General features: G+C 40.7%; 1 protein-coding gene across 1 annotated transcript; it reads right to left on the bottom strand.

Annotated features, from left to right (window-relative positions):
• Positions 1-16,503: 16,503 nt before the first annotated feature.
• Positions 16,504-17,184, bottom strand: LOC138892868 (uncharacterized). Its single transcript, XM_070176616.1, has one exon. The coding sequence runs from the start codon at positions 17,182-17,184 to the stop codon at positions 16,504-16,506; it is 681 nt and encodes a 226-aa protein (XP_070032717.1).
• Positions 17,185-19,141: the final 1,957 nt, after the last annotated feature.

Below are 19,141 nucleotides of genomic sequence, written 5' to 3' on the forward strand. Positions count from 1 at the left end.
TCAATTTCATAAGGAGCTAAATCATTCCCTTTTATCAACGTTGTGTAGGTGGTAATATGCTCCTAGGGGTCTGAAGTTCCGTCATACTTTGGCATTTTAGGAATTTTAAGCTGCTTCGGTATTAACTCTGGTATCGCACTTGTCTTGTACGACAATTGAGTATACTTCTTCGAGTTCGAGCCTTTCAGTACTGATGGCGCGCCTGGGATCTGGTCCTTGCGGGCGTTTACTTCCCTCATGAACCGTAAAAGTTAATTCTTGAAAGAATCATTTTCATTGTTGAGATCGGATCTGTTCCCCTTGCCCCATCGGACTAATTTCACCCCTGGGAGTGTTGTTGTCGATCCTCCATGTGGTTTGATTCATGGGAACTCCGGGAGGAATCAGATCTCATATGTTTGCATCATTTGAAGCTCCCGATAGTGCTTGCTTCAACTCCGTCATAACTTTATGCTGTCACGTGAGGTGGTCTAGAATGATCACCTGTTGCTCTTGCAAGACCCTTACCGTGTCGACAACATGCTCCTCATAAGCATAATCGGGAGTGGCCCCCCGAATATGTCGAGGATATTGCCTGTCATGCACTGGTGTGGTGTCACTCCCTTCGTTATGGGTGTCACTGATTGAGTCCTCGGAATGAGGATGATCCCCTCGTATCTCAGGGTTGTGCATGTCGTTAACAGTGTTATCTGCTATTTTTTAATAATATTTTGCAAGAAAGAAACAATCAAAATACGTTAGTAAAAAAGGCAAGGATCAATTTAATTACATGACTATCTAGGCCCCACGGTGGACGCAAAACTATTTATCCGTAAAATAGTACAGTTGAATTTATACGTGGTTTCTAGATAAGTAAATTAATTTGATCCTGAAATAAATAAATAATTAAAGAATTACGCAATACTTAGCCTTAGGATATAGACAAAATAACAGAAGCAACAATTCCGGGAACAGGATTCCCGGGCACAATAATAAATAAATCAAGAAATAAGAAAATAAGATTGGATTGAGATTTGTATAAAATATAGCGTAAGTTTGCCAGAAAATTCGTGTCCTTTACAATGACAACTGAGCTCACTATTTATAGCTATGAAGAAGGTCCTAGGGTCGTGCCCTTTTTTAATGTCAATAATGAGAGCCATTGATGAAGATTATAACAGTGAACATATATGCCAAATTCCTTATAACTGGTAACTGCTCTTAGTGCTATGAATATTCTCTAATTAAATGTTATCGGGAGAAGAGCATTTATCATATATTTCTGAGCATTATTCTTCCCGGTGACAAACGAAACAGTTGTCTTCAGTCTTCAGCCATCCCCTATCTTGTGTTCCATGTATCACTTTCTCGTACGACCACGTGTCATAACATATTTTACCATATACAAGCATTATAATGACAGGGAATTTATTCTCAATTCTCAAGTCAAACGTTTGACAAATTGATTTCTAATTAATTAAGAAAGTCATATATGTAGATGGAATGAAAGGCTAATTATGAGGAGTTGCTTTAAGGAAGTTCTAATTAGAAGATGGGAAAAGCAACAATGTTGGTGATGAGATTTTTTGCATTTTCTTGCCTTGTCGGATCAGTCATTATCCTTCTTACAAGCTCGAACTTCACATATTATGAACGCTTTTTTTATTCGGACTATCAGCTTGATTTTAAGTTTACCGATTTTCATGTTTATATGTAAGTTATTTCTTTTTCTTAATTTTTTTCCTTCACTTTTTCCTTCTTTTATTTGGTTGAGTGATTAATGAATGCCTTGTTTAACTTGGAGGCTATAATTTTAGAGAAAACTACCCTTTATAGCCCCTCAAAATTTTAATAGTCCGTGTTTTTTTCTACTGACACGAAATGGTCCTTCGACCCAAACTTATTGCATCTAATAGCCCGAAATATCTATTTTGTATATTTTTGTATACTGACAGCCTGTTTTATATATTTTTTGTATAGTGACAGTCTATTTTGTATAGTGACAATCTATTTTGTATATTTTTATATAGTAACAGTCTTTTTAGTATATATTTTGTATAGTGACAGTCTATTTTGTATAGTGAAATTCTATTTAGTATATTTTTTGTGTAATGACAGTTTATTTTTGTATATGTTTTGTATAGTGGCAGTCTATTGTATATAAATTGTATAGTGACAGTCTATTTTGTATAATTTTTTTATAGTGACAGTCATTTTGTATATATTAAAAAAGATATCTTTTCTGATTATTTTCTTTCTACAACCAAAAACCCTAATCCTTACTACAAAGGTTCTTTTTGGCTGCTGAAGTAAGCTGCAATTCTATTTATTCTCCATTTTCAACAATATTGCTTACTATTTTCAGGTTTGACTATGGCGGATGAAAACATTACCAACGGCGAGATTTATGACGATGCGCCGATGGAGATCGCCGTCGACGAAACATCTGATGCTACGTCGAAAACCTCTGCACTGAAACAGAAGATAGCGGCACTGGAGCAAGAGAAATCCCAGCTTCTTCACTAGAACGATATGATCAAACAGAAAATCGAGAAACTGAAGAGCTCAATAAGGAATCTCAGAACGAAAAATCCGAATTGCTGAAGAAAGAAGCAGAAAGCAGTACTTTTGGGCTAGCCACTAGAATTACTTTTGGGCTATAAAATGTGTATTGTAATTTTAGGCTATCAAATGTTATAGGTTTGGCCCGAATGGCTATAAATGATATTTGCTCATAATTTTAGGAGTTAGACATAAAAAATCAAATGGCAAATTGAAATATATATATATATAGTTAGCTAAAGGCAACAAAAATATAATTATGACCGAAACAACTTCTCTTATTAATTATGATTGTTAATTTTGATATTAGCTCTGGTTAAAATTATTGTAACTGGGTCTTGATGTATAATTGATTGTAATTGCAGTTATATGCTTGTTTGTATTTGCGTGGGAATTGCATATAATCTCTTCCATACATTTCTGTTGCTCAGCATTGGAGTCAGTTTGCTGGACTTATTTGGTGACATGGTACGTAAATTAAGGCCATATTGAAGCTTCCCTAATTGTCATTCTCAGCATATAAGATTATTCAATAATCTTAATAATCACCGTCTTTCTTTCTTTCTTTCTTTCTTTCTTTTTGCAAATTTGGAGCAGATAATATCAAATGTATTAGTCTCAGGTGCAGCAGCAAGCTACGGTTATACATTGGAGTTGGGTCGCACTAACGACCTACAACCTCCAAGTTTCTTCAAAAAGATTTATGTATAATGTATCTGCTGGCCTCTCCTTATTGGCTACTGTGTTTACATTGATCTCTCTCATTTCTGCACATGTGCACTTAGTTTTTCCTGCTCAACCAAGGGAGTGATGGAATGTTCATGATTATATATATATATATATATATATATATATATATATATATATACATGTCTCATTTTAACTCAAATGTATGTTAATTTATTTTGATTAAGGGTGTGTGGGTGTGTTTGGTATGACGAAAAATATTTTCCGAAAAATATTTTTCTATTTTTCACTGTTTGGTTGCACAAAATACTTTGAAAAATATTTTCTTAGATATCATATTTTCCTGAAATTTGAGGAAAATGACTTCCCTAGAAAAAGTTAGGTTAATATTTTCCAAAAACTCCACTTACCCTCACATATAACCCCAACCCCCTCCCCCTTCTCTCCCCTACCCCACCTCTCCCACCCCCTCTCTCCAAAAGGTTTTTTTTTTTTTTAAATTTCAGTTTTTTTCTTTTCCGTCACCACCCACCCTGCTAACCCCACCCCCACACCGGATTTTTTTTTTTTTTTTTACTGTAAATTATTTCCTACAGCACCCCAGACCCCCTCCCCCCTCCCCCCAAAAAAAACTTATATTTGTTCACTTTTTTTTGTATTTTTAGTTTTTATTTTTTTTCATTTTTCTGCACCACCCACCCGCCCCAACCCTCTCAACCCCCCCTTTCGTGGCAAAAAATATTTTTTTAATATTTTTAATTCCAATTTTTTTATTTTTGAGTTTACAGGTTCGAAATTTTACGAGTTCCAAAGTTATGTGTTTGGAAGTTTGCCGCATTAGAAATTATAGAGTTTACGAGTTCAAAAGTTCGCGGGTTCAAAAGTTTAGCTGTTCAGAAGTTTATGAAATTTGTGGGTTGGGAAGGTTGTTGGTTCAAACCTGTGAGCACCTAATTTTTAACTATATTTGAATTTTTACCACCTTCTACTATGTAATTACTTTTAAAAATTTAATATAATTTTTTAGCTTTGTTATATTTTTTTATATAGGGTAAGAATTAAAAATAATTTAAAAGGTAAAATTATTACTATTAGTATTATTTTTATTTTTTATCTTTATTTTAAAATAAAATAAATTTAAAAAAATGAAAAAATTAAAGATTTTTTTTTATATTTTCGGATGGGAATAAAATAATAGAAAAATTAAAAGTATGTAATAAAAAAGTAAAAGTAAAATTAGGTGAAAATTATTTTTTAAAAAGTAAAAGAAAGTGGAAAATTAAAACAATAAAAGTAAAAGAATGTGGAAATTTTAAAAAATAAAAAGTAAAAGAAAGTTGAAATTAAAAAATAAAAGTAAAGGTAGCTGAAAATTTTAAAAAAGAAAAGTAAAATAAGTGGAAATTAAAAAAAAGAAAAATAAAATAAGTGAAAAATAAAAAAAACGAAAAAGTAAAATAAGTAAAAAATAAAATAAAAAAAGAAAAGTAAAAAGTGAGAAATTAAAAAAAGAAAGAAAAGTAAATGAAAGTGGGAAATTATTTTTTTAAAAATAAAAATAAAAATGGGAAGTGGAATTTTTTTAATTAAAAAAAATAAAAAATAAAATAATAAAACAAAATCTGAAAAAATTCCGAATTTATTTTCTATAAATAGAAGAGAAATGTGAGGAGAGGAGGAGAAGAAGAAAAAAAGAAGGGAGGAGGGAATTGAGAGAAATTATTTTTCTTCTTCTACGCTAATGGAATTTCTACTCATGTTATTCTTTCTTCGTTTTTCTTTCAAACAATCCAGCAAGTCATCACCCAAAACCCAGCAAAATTACTTCATAACATCCTTTTTTTATACGCCAAAAAGTGGAGTAAATAGTCGAGGTCGAGGATTCCGTTGGAGCTCCGTTCACTAGGTTTGATAATATTCGTCGATTATGCTTGTTCGACGTTCGTCTGAGTTATTGTACCTATTCTTGGAGACTCGTTTAATTGAAAATTTTGCATTAAAGGTTTATTCTTCCCTCTGTTCTTTTTTATCTTATTTCATGTGATTTTATTTATTTGCCTTTAAACTTTATAAATAATAATGTAAGTTAGTACTTAAATGCTATATGCTTACCGACTGGCCATGGGGCTGATGCTTTGAAATCAAAAACTCTCGAAAGGAGGAAATCAAATTGAAAGTGCCTACAAGGGCAAAATAAAGTTTAAAAGGTTAAGTCCCAAGTGGCTAACTATTTTGGCAAAGTATGAAAAGCTAAAGGTTCCCCAATGCTCTCAAATTGAAAGTCGAAAGTGAAATGCCACAAAGGCAAAATAAAGTTGAAAAGGTTAAGTCCCACGCGACCAACCGTCATGTAAAAGTTTGAAAAGTCAAAGGCTCTCCGGGGTCAGAAATGCAATCTAGTGGCAGGTTGAAATCATCATCAAAAGAAGATGGGCACAAAGTCAAGTTGCCAAAGACATCAAGGCCACAAACCGACCATCACTTTTAAAACTCACAATTTTTCTTTATTTTGAAGCGGGAACAAAGCAGTGGAGAATGGCAATTCTTAAAGGACGAATGTCACCAAAGGTAAGTTTCACCTAATTTCCATTTTCCTTTATTTTTAGCATGCATCACTACTGTTCATACCTCTCATTTTCGTAGCTTAACCCAGGTAGAATCTTTTTGCCTAGGGGGATCCAGCTCATAGTTCCGGGTAGAAGTACTCTTCGCCCAAGTTATTTTTCGTAGCTTAACCCAGGTAGAACCTTTTCGCCTAGGGGGACAGCTCATAGTTCCGGGTAGAAGTACTCTTCGCCCAGGATGTGTTTCGTAGCTTAATCCAGGTAGAATCTTTTCGCCTAAGGGGATCCAACTCATAGTTCCGGGTAGAAGTACTTTTCACTCAGGTTGTTTTACGTAGCTTAACCCAGGTAGAACCTTTTCGCCTAGGGGGATCCAGCTCATAGTTTCGGGTAGAAGTACTCTTCGCTCGGGTTGTTTTACGTACCTTAACCCAGGTAGAACCTTTTCGCCTAGGGGGATCCAGCTCATAGTTCCGGGTAAAAGTACTCTTCGCCTAGGATTATTTTTCGTAGCTTAACCCAGGTAGAACCTTTTTGCCTAGGGGGATCCAGCTCATAGTTTCGGGTAGAAGTACTCTTCGCTCAGGTTATTTTATGTAGCTTAACCCAGGTAGAAACTTTTCTCCTAGGGGGATCCAGCTCATATTCCGGGTAGAAGTATTCTTCGCCAGGCTCGCTTTTCGCAGTTTAACCCAGGTAGAACCTTGCCCAGGGGATTCATTTTTATTTCAGTAATACAGGACACCAATCCCTGGTTACATTTCTTTTCCGTAATACAGGGTGCCATCCCCTAGTTACATTTCCTTAACAGTATCAGGGTACACCAATCCCTAGTCGCTTTACCAATATAGGGTCTCCACTCCCTAGTTTCTTTTATTTTAGACATAGAGTCTCTATTCCCTAGTCTCTGATTATGTTTTTCGGGGTACACCATTCCCGACCTTTTATTGCTTTCAATAAAGAACTACTTTTGAGTTTTGTTACAATAACTCATGAAATTTTCCTAGTGCAAAGTGGGGCAGAAAAGTTTCGCTCGTTTGTTTGTTTTAGTGTCTGAGTAGGTTTTACCTCGAGGCACAGGGTTCGAGATGGCCAAAAGAAGAAATCTCAATTCAGAATAAAAGAAAAGAAAAAATAGGTGAATCCAAAATGCAAAAGTAGTTGAAAAGATGTGGAATGCTCAAGACATGACTGAAGCCATGAGTATTGGAGTCTCGTTTTGATTAGAAGAAACTATAGAACAATGAACTAGCACCTACAGCTAGCGAGCATCAAGGTTTAGATGAGAGTCTGCATGAAGAACCAGTCAAGACTCAAGATCAAGTTTTAGAAGACTCAGAGATAGGAATCTTGTAACTCATAGCTGATAGACTTGTTGAGTTTCTTTTTTATTTTGATATAATAGCATAGTCGAGGTCGAGGATTCCGTTGAAACTCCATTCACTAGGTTTGATGATATTCGCCGCTTATGCTTGTTTGACGTTCGTCTGAGTTATTGTACCTATTCTTGGAGACTCATTTAATTGAAAATTTTGCATTAAAGGTTTATTCTTCCCTCTGTTCTTTTTTATCTTATTTCATGTGATTTTATTTATTTGGCTTTAAACTTTATAAATAATAATGTAAGTTAGTACTTAAATGCTATATGCTTAATCATATTTTTGGAAATATGGTATTCAAACTTGCTTTAAAGTTGGGAAGATTTGGACCCTAGTGAGTTCGGGCTTCAATTGTTGGGTTGTAGGGTATTGGTATATGATGGTTTATTTATTCAAATATCTAAAATCATACACTTCTTCCACGAGTAATTCCATAATTCATGGCCTTCACAATAATCTCAAACTTAGGAAAGAAACAAATCATGAATGCGCTAGAATGCTTTAGGTGCACTCTTAATTAATTGAATCATCGTGATTAGGTATACGTTCGCATGACATAATTACGCTTCCCAAAACTAAAATCAAGGTATGCGTTCGCGCAACTTTGGGTGAAACAACCTTAAATATAATAAAAATGCTATTAATTGCGTGCACGTACACGTGACATGATTTTGGCACAATAAACAAAACGGATTCACACACGTGATTCGTTTCAAAGATAATTCCATATTTTAATATAAAAGAGGATATATAAAACATGAAAACCAATAAATCACAGTTTATCTAAAATTAATTCAAGCCAAGTTGTAGTCAATAAAGCGATCATGCTAGAACCACGAGATTTGTCACTTTAATTGGAAAAACTCTTTAACCCACAACAATCCATAACACATATCTTTTATTTTGGGGGGGGGGGGGTATAAAAGGGGTGTGACACCACCCTCGAGCCAGATGCACTTAGATCAGTATCACGATACAGAAGAAAAAGAGCTTAAAGTAAAAAATAATAATGTATTGCTTTGGAAGGGGTGTTACAATGTCCTAAATGAATTATCAGACCCCCTTTATATAGTAGAGGAGTCCTACTTTAGGTACAATTCTATAAAAGGTAAAAAAATCTCTTGATTTTCCGATTCCCAGTTCCTCATTGATACGTGCCGAGATTCCCGCCGTAATATCCGATAGGTCATGGATATTTCGGTCTTCTGTTATGCTAACAATGTTTCTTCGAGCTCGTTCGGGGCTAGTATCCATTCCGGGATCACGACCTCGATATTTTCGAAGGCAGGCGTTTCAACCCCGGGTTCTAACCCGGTGGGACTTGGGTCTATCTTCAGTCCTTTATTGCCATGTTCCGAACCTGACCTACCATGTCGTAGGCGAGTTCGATTTCGACCGTATATAGATAGTCCACTCATTTTTCGGAGAGTAGAGGACGAGAAACGACATGTGCTTGCGATTCTTACTTCGATACCCCGCGACAAAAATGACAAAACAAACGAAACATCTCGTCAGTCAAGTCTTAATGGCATTAAATGCATGTAAGCCGCCGGTCGTCCTTTACTGGATGTGAACCGTCATTGAAATAATAAATAGCTCTTTCTTTGTTCATTCCAACTTTATGTTCAAACCTTCTACCCTCGTACCTTCGAAATTTCAATACTTTCTAGCAGTTATACTTTGGTTATTTGAGATCCTTTGCAAGAACCCTTATTCATTTCCATCTCAAGCCATCAAGTGTATTCCTTTAACTTCCTCTTTTTACTCATTTTCCCTCCATTTTCAAAGAAATGGCAAAGACTTCAAAAACCGTTCCCCAAAAAGAAACTTCTTCTACCTCACGACCGGCTACCGAGGAGACCGTTTTGCATACTACTGTCGAGGAACCAGTACCGAAACCCCCATTGAAAATGTTTGTCCCTGGAGGATGCTCAGTAACCGCCGATTTCAAGGTTGAAAAACTTTTCCCTATACAAGGCCGGTGTGAGGATGTCTCGAGATACATATGCTCGATCACTGAAAAAGTCCTCCCTACGGTAAAAAGGCATTGCAATTGGGTTGACAAGCACGTGGTGGTTCCCAGACCCGATGAAGACATTACCACCCACATCGAGGGATACTTAAGTGTTTACATTTATCCCTTTACACTTAGCCCATTGGATCTAGTCATTATTGATTTCTGCAAAAGATACGAGGTATGCCTCGGTCAAATTCACCCCTCATTCTGGAATATCGTGATCCTTCTTCGGTTCTTCATGAGCAAGATCGATAGATGCTCGTTCACCGTCGACCACCACATGCACCTATACAGTACCCGAATCTTTTGGGGGGGGGGGAAGGTACTGATCAAGCTCGCGTGTCGGGCCAGTAAAACCCCGTTCTCAAGTATTGATGAAGATAGGGATCGAGCTTGCTAGGCCATTTCGTCTGAGTGAGGACCTCAGACTTGATCCCAGCTGAGCACATGTCGTTCCCCAAAAAGTGGAATATATCACGTAAGTAAAATTTCGTTTTCAAAATCTTATTTTAAACATTTTTCCTTCCTTCTTATCGGTGCTTTGTGGTGGTGCAGTTATCGCTCGGGTCCCGAATGTAGTCCCTAGACTCAAGGAGTGGGTCGAGGGCATCGTATTACAAAGGACATATTTCGAGCGATCATGGCGCGAACTTTCGAAGGGCCGGTGGGAGGCCCGTTCTCATGGTGAGATTCCTTTCTCGAGTAAGTAATATTTGGGTTCCTCTCGTGTCATTAAGTTCTCACTTATCTCATTTCCTTTTGTAGGTTTATCTAATAAAGTCACACTGAGGCCTCTATCTGGCGGCAAGAGTCCCCTGCTTCGAGACAGGGTTATGAGAAGAAAAGGAAGAGGGCTCCGAGTTCTCCGAGCTCGGAGAAGAAGAGACCAAAGAGAAGGTTCGTGCGCAAATCCGAAGAAAGCACAAGCGCTCGAGTACCATCTTCGGATTCACTCTATCGATTGAGGGACGAATCCGAAGAAGAAGGAGAAGCCTTCGATATGATGGCCCGCATGTCATCGCAACTCGAGGGGCAAGGGGCCTCCGAACTGGAGAGAGGCGAGGCCGATTTGCCTCAAGTTAGGGAGGCCGACGAGGAGGCAGTCGCCGAAGCTTCCCAGGATGTGGGAAATGCCCCAAAGGAAACACATGGTGTGATAGACATCACCGAGTCTCCCTCATTCACTGAGTCCATGTATAACGGGGTTCAGACGTTGAAGGAACATCCCAACGAGGGGGCCTACGGAGTGGACGACCCCTTCCGCGGCCTTTTTGATGGCATGGATTCTAACACCACGGAGGATGTCACCGGATTGGGTGACTTGGAGGTGTCGAAGAAAAGTCCATTTTCGAGAACAAACGGGCCTTCTTCTAGCCCGAAACTGATTAACCGATTTCCAGCTCCGAGTTTGGATCCTGACCGGAAGAGATCGATTGTTATCTCTATTCCGGAGGATGCTCGGGTCCTCTCTGTCCCCGTAGGGGTGGCCAGCTACCTTCGGTGTCTAGTGACTGAGGAAGACCAATCCAAGTTGAACGAGGTCGACGAGCCATGCCTGTTCAATAAAGCATAACAGGTGCTAAACCGGGTAACTTCAAATATCTCTTGATGACTGTAATTTGTACTTAGACTAATTTATAAATGATCCTAACATTTTTCTTTGTGTCTGCATACCTCGATGCTTCCTCACAAAACTTTTCTTCGATATCGGGATGAGCTGAACCAACTTGAAGCTGAGGTCCGAGGGCTCACTGAGAAGAGAGATACTTACAAACTTCTCAACGAGCAGCGTGAAGGGGAGGCTAAGAGCCTTTGAGCTGAGCTGGAGGTGGCTCGGAAAGAGCATGCCGACCTGGTCGAGCAGGTAAAAATGTTTGAGGTTAGTGACGATGAACTAGACTCGGTGACTAATGGTCGAAATCCGTAAGTCCAACAGAAAATTGATTGGATCGACCAACTTCGAGCTGAGATGGATATTATCAAGGCCGAGACCGACGAATAGAAAGGCAAGATGGACCATTTGGCCTCGGAAAAGGAGACTGCTCGGGCATAGCTGACTTCGACTGAGACCCAGCTTCGAACGGCAAATGAAAAGGCCGAGGTGCAGGCCAAAAAGGTTGATGAGCTCCAGTATCAGCTAAGTGTGGTCGTCTTTGATCGAAAAAATCTTGCCAAGGAGCTTAAAACGGCCAAGTCGATGGTCTTGGTGGTTAAAGCCGATGCCGGCGTGATGGTGGCCCAATATAAGGCCGATGCCGAGGCGGCCCAGTATTGAATGAAGGATATCGTCAAGCATACAAAGCGTAAATCGTGAAGGGAGGCCATCGAGGAGATTCATGCTCAGGGTATCGACTTGTTAGCCGTAATCGAGAGTGCTAAGGGGCTCGAAGTCTAGGCCAAGAAGTTGGCTTATCGCGAGGATGAAGAAGGCTCCGATGGCTCGAGCGGATCTGAGGGTGGAGGAGACTCTGAAGACCCTGGCGACGAGGCATATCAGATTACCCTGGTGTCTAGAGACTTCCTTTTATTTCTATGCGTAATATATACGATTACACATGCATACAAGCTTTATGTTAGGGCTCGAGCAGTCTATGTGGGAACAGTTCATTTGACCGTTTGGCCCTAACAGTAAATCCTATTGATCGAGCTGAGACCATTCAATCGCAGAGTTTCTTTCCTTGCTAAAGTCATTATCCGAGGGTAATGCCCCCCAGTGTTCGGGGCCGATCATATAGAGGCCTCGAATACTGTTGTCGTGATCTTCGATACCAGTTCATAACCGGCCTTTGATTCTAAGTTAGCACGATTTACTGTTGCCTCGTTAAAAACCTTGCCGAAAAACCCCTTTGGGACAAAGACGGTTCAAGGGAAAAAGAGTGCAACGCGTGCTTTCAGGCCTAAAAATTGTTTCGTCTTTGATGGTTGCCTGCAAGTATTAGTTCGAAATGCAAATAAGTAAAAGGAATGAATGGGTCATACCTTAGCAGTAGTATCGCTTAAAGTGAGTTATGTTCCAGTTGTTCGGTAGTCGTCCACCATTCATTGCTCCGAGTTTGTATGATCCCTTTCCGGTGATCTCGATAATTTGATATGGCCCTTCCCAGTTCAGCCCCAGCATCCCTTTGTTCAGGTTCCGGGTGCTTAGTGTGACCTTCCTTAACACTAAGTCCCCGATATTGAAGTGTCGAAGGTTGGCCCTTCGATTATAATACCTCTCGATCCACTATTTTTGGGCGGCTAATCGGATAAGGGCGGCTTCGCGCCTTTCATCTAATAGCTCAAGGTTCATATTCATGGCCTCGACGTTTGATTCCTTAGTTGCATATCGACCGATATTAGAGGTTCGGCACCATAAACCAGTGAGAACAGGGTGGCCCCGGTACTGGACTTCGAGGTCGTACGATATGTCCATAGGACTTCGGGCTGGATTTCCTTCCATTTTCCTTTTGTGTCAGTTAACCTCTTATTGAGGTTTTGGAATATGGTTTTGTTGGTCGATTCTGCTTGTTCTTCCTACTAGGGTGGTAGGGTGTTGATCGGATCCTTTTGATTTTATGGTCTTCGAGAAACTTGCTTACTTTGCTTCCGATGAATTGTTTCTCGTCGTCGCACACGATCTTGGTTGGCATTCCGAACTGGCATATGATGTGTTCCGAGATGAAATCGATGACTTCCTTTTCCCTGACCTTCTCGTACTCATGGGCTTCCACCCACTTAGAAAATTAGTCAGTCATAAACAATATAAAATTGAGCCTTACTGGGCGCCCATGGAAGGGAGCCAACGATGTCCATTCCCCACTTCATGAATGACCATGGTGACAAAGCTGAATGCAGCAGCTCCCCGAGTTGATGAATCATCGGAGCATGTCTTTGACATTCATCACATTTTTGTACGAACTCTTTCGCATCCTTTTTCATGTCAATACAGTAGTAGCCGGCTTTGATTACCTTTCGAACCAATGATTCGGCGCCTGAATGATTTCCACAGGTGCCTTCATGAATTTCCCTCAGAACATACTCGGTATCTCCTGGTCCTAGACATATCGTGAGTGGGCCATCGAATGTTCTTCTGAATAGGGTTCCGTCTTCGGACAAGCTAAACCGGGCTGCCTTCGTACGTAGGGCCCTCGATTCTTTTGGATCCGTGGGCAATTTTTCGGTCTTGAGATATTCTATATAATTGTTTCTCCAGTCCCAAGTTAGGCTCGTTGAGTTTATCTCGTCGTGGCCTTCATCCACTACCGGTCTCATGAGTTGTACGACCACCAACGAGTTGAACTCATCGTCCTCGACTGCCGACCCCAGGTTAGCAAGGGCATCGACCTTACTATTTTGATCCCGAGGTACGTGTTATAGAGTCCACTCCTTGAATCGATGTAATGTTACCCACAACTTATCCAGGTACCTTTGCATTCATTCCTCTCTGACCTCGAACGTCCCATTAACTTGGTTCACCACAAGGAGGGAGTCACACTTAGCTTCGATTACTTCCGCCCCTAAGCTTTTGGCTAGTTCGAGACCTGTAATCATGACGTCATATTCGGCCTCGTTGTTAATCAATTTTACAGTCCTAATAGATTGTCTAACTACATTTTCTGTTGGTGGCTTCAATACGATACCAAGTCCGGACCCTTTTGCCTTGGAGGCATCATCTGTAAAGAGGGTCCAGATCACCAAAGAAGTCCGCGAATTCAACAACAACTCTCTTTCGACCTCGGGTATTAAGGCCGGCATAAAGTCAGCCACAAAGTCTGCCAAAATTTGAGATTTAATGGCGGTCCGGGGCCGATATTCAATAACATACCCGCTGATTTCCACTGCCCATTTGGCCAATTGTCCCGAGAGCTCGGGCTTATGCATTATATTCCTCAATGGGTAAGTAGTCACAACACATATGGGGTGACATTGGAAGTATGGTTTTAGCTTTCTAGAGGCGCTTAGCAAAGCGAGCACCAGCTTTTCTAGGTGAGGGTACCTAGTTTCGGCCTCGCCAAGGGTCCTATTAACATAGTAGATTGGAAATTGCGTACCTTTCTCATCTTGGACCAGGACTCCACTTACCGCTATCTCTGATACTGCCAAGTACATGTATAGTTGTTCGTCTGTCTTCAGCGTGTGAAGTCGCGGTGGGCTCGATAGATATTGCTTGAGTTCTTCCAAGGCCCATTGGCACTCCGGGGTCCATGAGAAGTTATTCTTCTTGTTCTTCAACAGTGAGAAGAATCGGTGGCTCTTATTGGAGGACTTCGAGATGAATTGCCCCAGGGCGGCTATGCGTCTAGTTAATCTTTGCACGGCCTTCACGTTGTCCACAACCGTGATATCTTCGATGTCTTTGATCTTGTCGGGGTTGATCTCGATTCCCCGGTTAGATACTATGAATATGAGGAATTTACCTGATCCAACTCCAAATGCACACTACTTTGGGTTCAGCTTGATATTGTATTTCTTCAATATGCTAAAAGTTTCCAGCAAATATTTCAAATGGTCCTCTGCTCGCAGTACTTGACCAACATATCATCAATGTAAACCTCCTTTGATTTTCCTATTTGTTCCTCAAACATCAGATTTACTAGGCGTTGGTAAGTGGCACCGGCATTTTTAATCCGAATAGCATCACGTTATAGTAGTATGTGTCGTACTTAGTGATAAAGGAGGTTTTTTCCTAATCGCCCGGGTTCATCCGTATTTGGATGTACCCGGAGTAGGCATCGAGAAAACTGAGGATCTCGTGGCCGGCCGTGGCATCGATCATGCGATCGATGTTGGGCAAAAGGAAGGAGTTCTTGGGACATGCCTTATTTAAATCCTTATAATCTATACACATTCTTAATTTATTCCCTTTTTTAGGGACTACCACTACATTTGCTAACCAATCCGGGTATTTAACCTCCTGAATGGACCCTATTTTAAAGAGTTTAGATACCCCGTTCTTGATGAAAGCATGTTTGACCTCGGACTGGGGTCTCCTCTTCTGCTTGACGGAGTGGAACTTCGAGTCCAGGCTTAGCTTGTGAGTGGTTATATCCGGCAGGATCCCTGTCATATCAAGGTGGGACCAAGCGAAACAATCTTCGTTAGCTAAAAGAAATTGTATGAGTTTTTTTCTGAGCTCGGGGCTTAACCCCGTGCCCAGGTATACCTTTCGATCGGGCAAGTGTTCGGTTAGTATGACTTGTTCCAGTTCCTCTACCGTTGATTTTGTGGCGTCAGAATCATCGTGGACTATGAAAGATCTAGGGACTCCGTAGTCGTCATCCTCGTCTACCCCTCATTCCTCCGATCCTATCGAGGCTGGAGTCAGTGATTGCTATTTGGCCCCGTTTTTGACCATCCGATTCGGGTCATCCAATGTTGAGAGTGTGGATGTCAGGATCACCTCATCAACCGCGAACATCTCTTTGGCGGCCGGTTGTTCCCCACAAATCATTTTGACTCCTCCGGGTGTTGGGAATTTCAGCACCTGGTGCACTGTCGAGGGAATTGCCCTCATGTTCTGAATCCATTGTCTCCCGAACAGAGCGTTGTATCTCATATCCCCTCCGATTACATAGAACTTGGCTTCTTGTACGGTTCTGGCGACGTTCATCGGTAATGTTATCTCCCCTTTAGTGGTCTCGCATGCCATGTTGAACCCATTCAGGACTCGGACCGCAAGTACGATATGATCTTGTAGGCCAAGTTGTTCCACAACCCTTGATCTGATGATGTTGGCTGAGCTACCTGGATCAATTAACACACGTTTATTTGAGATTTATTTATGAGTACCGATATTATTAGTGCATTGTTGTAGGGCTGTATGATCCCCTCAGAGTGTTCATCGTTGAAAGACAAGGTTCCTTCTGGTACCTAATCCCGAGTCCATTTTCCCTTCTGATGGATACATTGGTACGCTTCAACATCAGACCCTGGGAATGTCTACTCCACCGATGATTATGTTAATGACGTGTTGAGGCACTTCCTGCTCCGTCTGCTTATTAGACTCCTTGTTCCTGAAGTGGTTCTTGGCCCGATCACTTGGGAATTCTCGGAAATGCCCGTTGTTGAACAGTCGGGCCACGTCTTCCCTTAATTGTCGGCAGTCTTCTATTCTGTAGCCATGAGTTCCGTGCTATTTGCACATTAGGTTGGGATCCCTTTGGGCTGGATCGGACTGTAAAGGTCTAGGCCATTTGGTATCTTTGATGCGTCCGATGGCAGATACGATAGCAGCGACATCGGCGTTAAAGTTGTACTCAGATAATCTTGGCGCTTCTTTAGGTCCGACGGGCCTGTCGAAGCTGTTTTTGCTCATGAGTCCCCGGTTGCTCTGACCTCAATTACTTCTCTTTTCATTTCTCATAGAGTTCCGTCCGGAACCACTGCTTCTTTGGTCCCCATTGTACGGCTGATACATATCCTTGTTTGATCTCGATTCACGATTGATGTCTCTCTTGACTCTGTCGCTGGTTCTGACGAGATACACAGAGCCGGAAGGGGCCCCAAGCTGATTATATTCGACCCTGATTTTCGATTGATACCGGTTATGGACATCGGCCCAAGAGACAGCCGGATATTTTACCAAGTTTTGTTTCAACTTGTGTGAAGCCAACGAGCTCCGAATGCTGAGTCCTTGGGTGAAAGCCTGAACGACCCAATCATCAGCGACCAGTGGCAGGTCTATCCATTCCATTTGAAACCGGGACACGAACTCTCTGAGCATCTCATTATCCTTCTGTTTTACTTTGAAAAGGTCTGACTTCCTGGTCTCGACCTTGATAACCCTGGCGTGTGCTTTCATGAAAGAATCTGAAAGCATAGCAAATGAGTCAATAGAATTAGGAGGTAAGTTATGATACCATATCATAGCTCCTTTTGACAAGGTCTCTCCGAACTTTTTCAACAAGACAGACTCGATCTCATCATCCTCCAAGTCGTTCCCTTTGATGGCATATGTGTAGGAGGTAACATGCTCGTTTGGGTCGGTCGTTCCATTGTACTTAGGAATCTCGGGCATGCGGAACTTCTTAGGGATCGGCTTTGGAGCCGCGCTTGGAGGAAAAGATTTTTGCACGAACTTCTTGGAATCCAGGACTTTCAATATCGGTGGTGCGCCTGAGATTTGGTCGACCCTGAAATTGTAGGTTTCTACCTTTTTGTCATTAGATTCGATTTTATTCTCCCCTGATTCTACCCGTTTTGTCAGTTCCTCGAGTATCTTTATGATCTCGGGGTTAGTCTCCGATTAGTTTTCATTCGACCTCTCTGCGACCGGTTCATCCCTGCGGGTGACTTTCCGGGACGGATCGGGTTCAATTCTGCTCGGTGCATGGTTTTGGTTATGTAACTGAGCTATCGTCGCTTGTTGAGCCTGTAACATTTCCAAGATCATCCGTAAATTGATCCCGTCTCCTCCAATGTTTTGTGTATTTTGAGCTGCCGATCGGGCTCCACCGCCGACACTATTCTCGGGATCGGTAGGCAGGTTTGAGTTGATAGACACATGTGAATTAGCGTCAATCGGGTCCGCGACCGGAATTCATATGGGATCAACTGGCGGTACCTCGTCACTGGGCACTATGTTTTTATTTTCACCGTGATGGCCGAACTCATTGTCAATATGTAGGGGTGCTGATTGAGAGTTTGATATTTTGATCTTTAACCTGAAATTAGAGACACTTCAAAGAACAAGTGTAAAGTAGTGTGTGTTATGAAAATTTGTATCAAATAACCATTATTCTCCTTAGCCCCACGGTGGGCACCAAACTGTTTACCTTCAAAATTGGATAACAATTCAATTTGTAAGTGCTTTTAAGGATACGCGAAATAACTTGATACAAAGTGATAAATTAAGTTGCAATTGAAATAAACAATGATAAAGTAAATTCAAACCACAGGAATTGGACAGTTTCAATATCGGAAGGTTAGCCACCCTCGAGCCAGATGCACTTAGATCAGTATCACGAAACAGAAGAACAAGAGCTTAAAGAAAAAAAAATGTATTGCTTTGGAAGGCGTGTTATAATGTCCTAAATGAATTATCAGACCCCCTTTATATAGTAGAGGAGTCCTACTTTAGGTACAATTCTATAAAAGGTAAAAAATCTCTTGATTTGCCGATTGCCAATTCCTCATTGATACGTGCCGAGATTCCCGCCGTAATATCCGACCGGTCACAGATATTTCGGTCTTCTGTTATGCTAAAAATGTTTCTTCGAGCTCGTTTGGGACTGGATCGATTCCGGGATCACGACCTCGATATTTTCCAAAGCAGGCGTTCCAACCCGGTGGGACTTGGGGTCGATCGTCAGTCCTTTATTACCATGTTCCGAACCTGACCTACCATGTCGTAGGCGGGCTCGATTTCTACCGTATACACATTTCTTCCTCCAAACAAATTCCTCAATCGTGCTGCATGTATAAAATGGTGTCTTTAGCTGCAGGCTATATATAGGATTACATATTTACTAGCCGTAATTTCTGGGTAATAATTCATATTTCATGGGCCAATAACGTTGTAGTTAAGGTGCGTTTCTGTCCTGATACCTGAAATACGTTCGCTGTGTTTCCTCTTGCAGTCGGTTAATCCAAAGTTGTACGATATTGACCTCGTATGAGTACTAGACTTTGCATAATACGCTGTTTCAGATTATGAAAACGAAAGGCAATTAAAAATGGATAATAATGCACTGTACTTTTATTTGAAGTATCAGTATCATCGGTAGCGTTTCCAAAAATACAATTGAAAACTTTATAATAATAAGTATGACAACAACAAATATTGTATTTACACGCATAAGGTATTAGTCATATATATCACATTCTGGATCTGGGAGAGAGAGGAAAAAAATATTCAGTGTGCACGAATAGAACTTCTACCATTACAGATAATTTAGAAAAAAGGAAAATGGAACGAGAAAACTATCAATTAAAATCAGAGAAAAGAGATAGTAATAAGGAGGAATTATTTTCAA

This window comes from Nicotiana tomentosiformis, chromosome 5, assembly GCF_000390325.3.
Source record: "Nicotiana tomentosiformis chromosome 5, ASM39032v3, whole genome shotgun sequence".
In the NCBI taxonomy this organism is placed as follows: Eukaryota; Viridiplantae; Streptophyta; class Magnoliopsida; order Solanales; family Solanaceae; genus Nicotiana; species Nicotiana tomentosiformis.